This window comes from Sphaeroforma arctica (assembly GCF_001186125.1).
Source record: "Sphaeroforma arctica JP610 unplaced genomic scaffold supercont1.2234, whole genome shotgun sequence".
Lineage (NCBI taxonomy): Eukaryota > Ichthyosporea > Ichthyophonida > Sphaeroforma > Sphaeroforma arctica.
Genome location: NW_014038324.1, coordinates 3239 through 4255, shown reverse-complemented (window position 1 = coordinate 4255; position 1017 = coordinate 3239). Strand labels below are relative to the sequence as shown.

Genomic DNA, 1017 nt, shown 5'->3' with positions numbered 1-1017 from the left:
GCACATTCAAACACAGAGTATCTATCAATGACTGAGATATTCATATCCATTCACAGGGCTTCAATGAAGTATCTATCAATGAATGAGGTAGTCATATTCAACCACATAGTATCTATCAATGACTAAGATATTCATAATCAACCACAGAGTATCTATCAATGACTAAGATATTCATATCCATTCACAGGGCGTCAATGAAGTTTCTATCAATGGCTGAGGTAATCATACCCATGGACTACACTCTCCATTGATACACACCTGACAGCGCAGCTGATGCGGATGGCTAGCTCCACCTCTGTCGTAAACCGCACAAACTGTGGCATGGTATTCGTGTCAAATGCACTCAGCATCTCTGTGTGGTTTAACGGGTGTTTGAAGTAGACGAGTTAAAAAAGCCGATGGCGGCATCAGGATAATTGTATGCTGAGATAGAGGGCACATACGGATATATCAATAGTGCAGAACAGAGTGTCAATGCGTTTGGAGTACTCAGAGGCAAAGGCTGCGACGACTACTTCATAGAGGACAAGCACTTTGAACGCAAATAAAAACGTTGCTCACCAAATGTTTTGTGTGTGAGAGAGATGATGGGGGGTATATACTGGATACCACCGAGGCGATACATGTCCGTTCTTTATACATACACGTAAAAGTGTCTGTATTATGAATATAACTATCTCTATGGTAGTAACTGTCAAGCCGGCACGAAGTTGTCATGATTCACTTATGCACGCTCGCTCAAGCTACACACACTTGTGGATGGGACGAACTCTGACCAGTACAAGTGCCGCACTAAAGCATTTAATACACAGACACACACTTCAGATAGCAAATATCAAGTGCACATGTCATGCGAAGTTCAACACCATCTAAAACAAGACTATATACTAGTGCGTGAATTGAGCGTATATACATTATATGAGCGCATATATATAGGTTGGGTTGGGTTGCGTTGCGTTGCGTTGCGTTGGGTTGGGTTGGGTTGGGCTGGGTTGGGTTGGGTTGGGCTGGGTTGGG

General features: G+C 43.2%; 1 protein-coding gene across 1 annotated transcript in view; it reads right to left on the bottom strand.

The window, feature by feature from the left end:
• Positions 1-1017, bottom strand: part of SARC_12338 (hypothetical protein) — a gene marked incomplete at both ends in the record, with an annotated part of 5570 nt that overhangs the window by 3090 nt on the left and 1463 nt on the right. The window contains one exon of the mRNA XM_014293556.1: positions 259-352. Within this exon, the coding sequence (XP_014149031.1) occupies positions 259-352 (94 nt within the window). The remainder of the gene's footprint in view (positions 1-258; positions 353-1017) is intronic.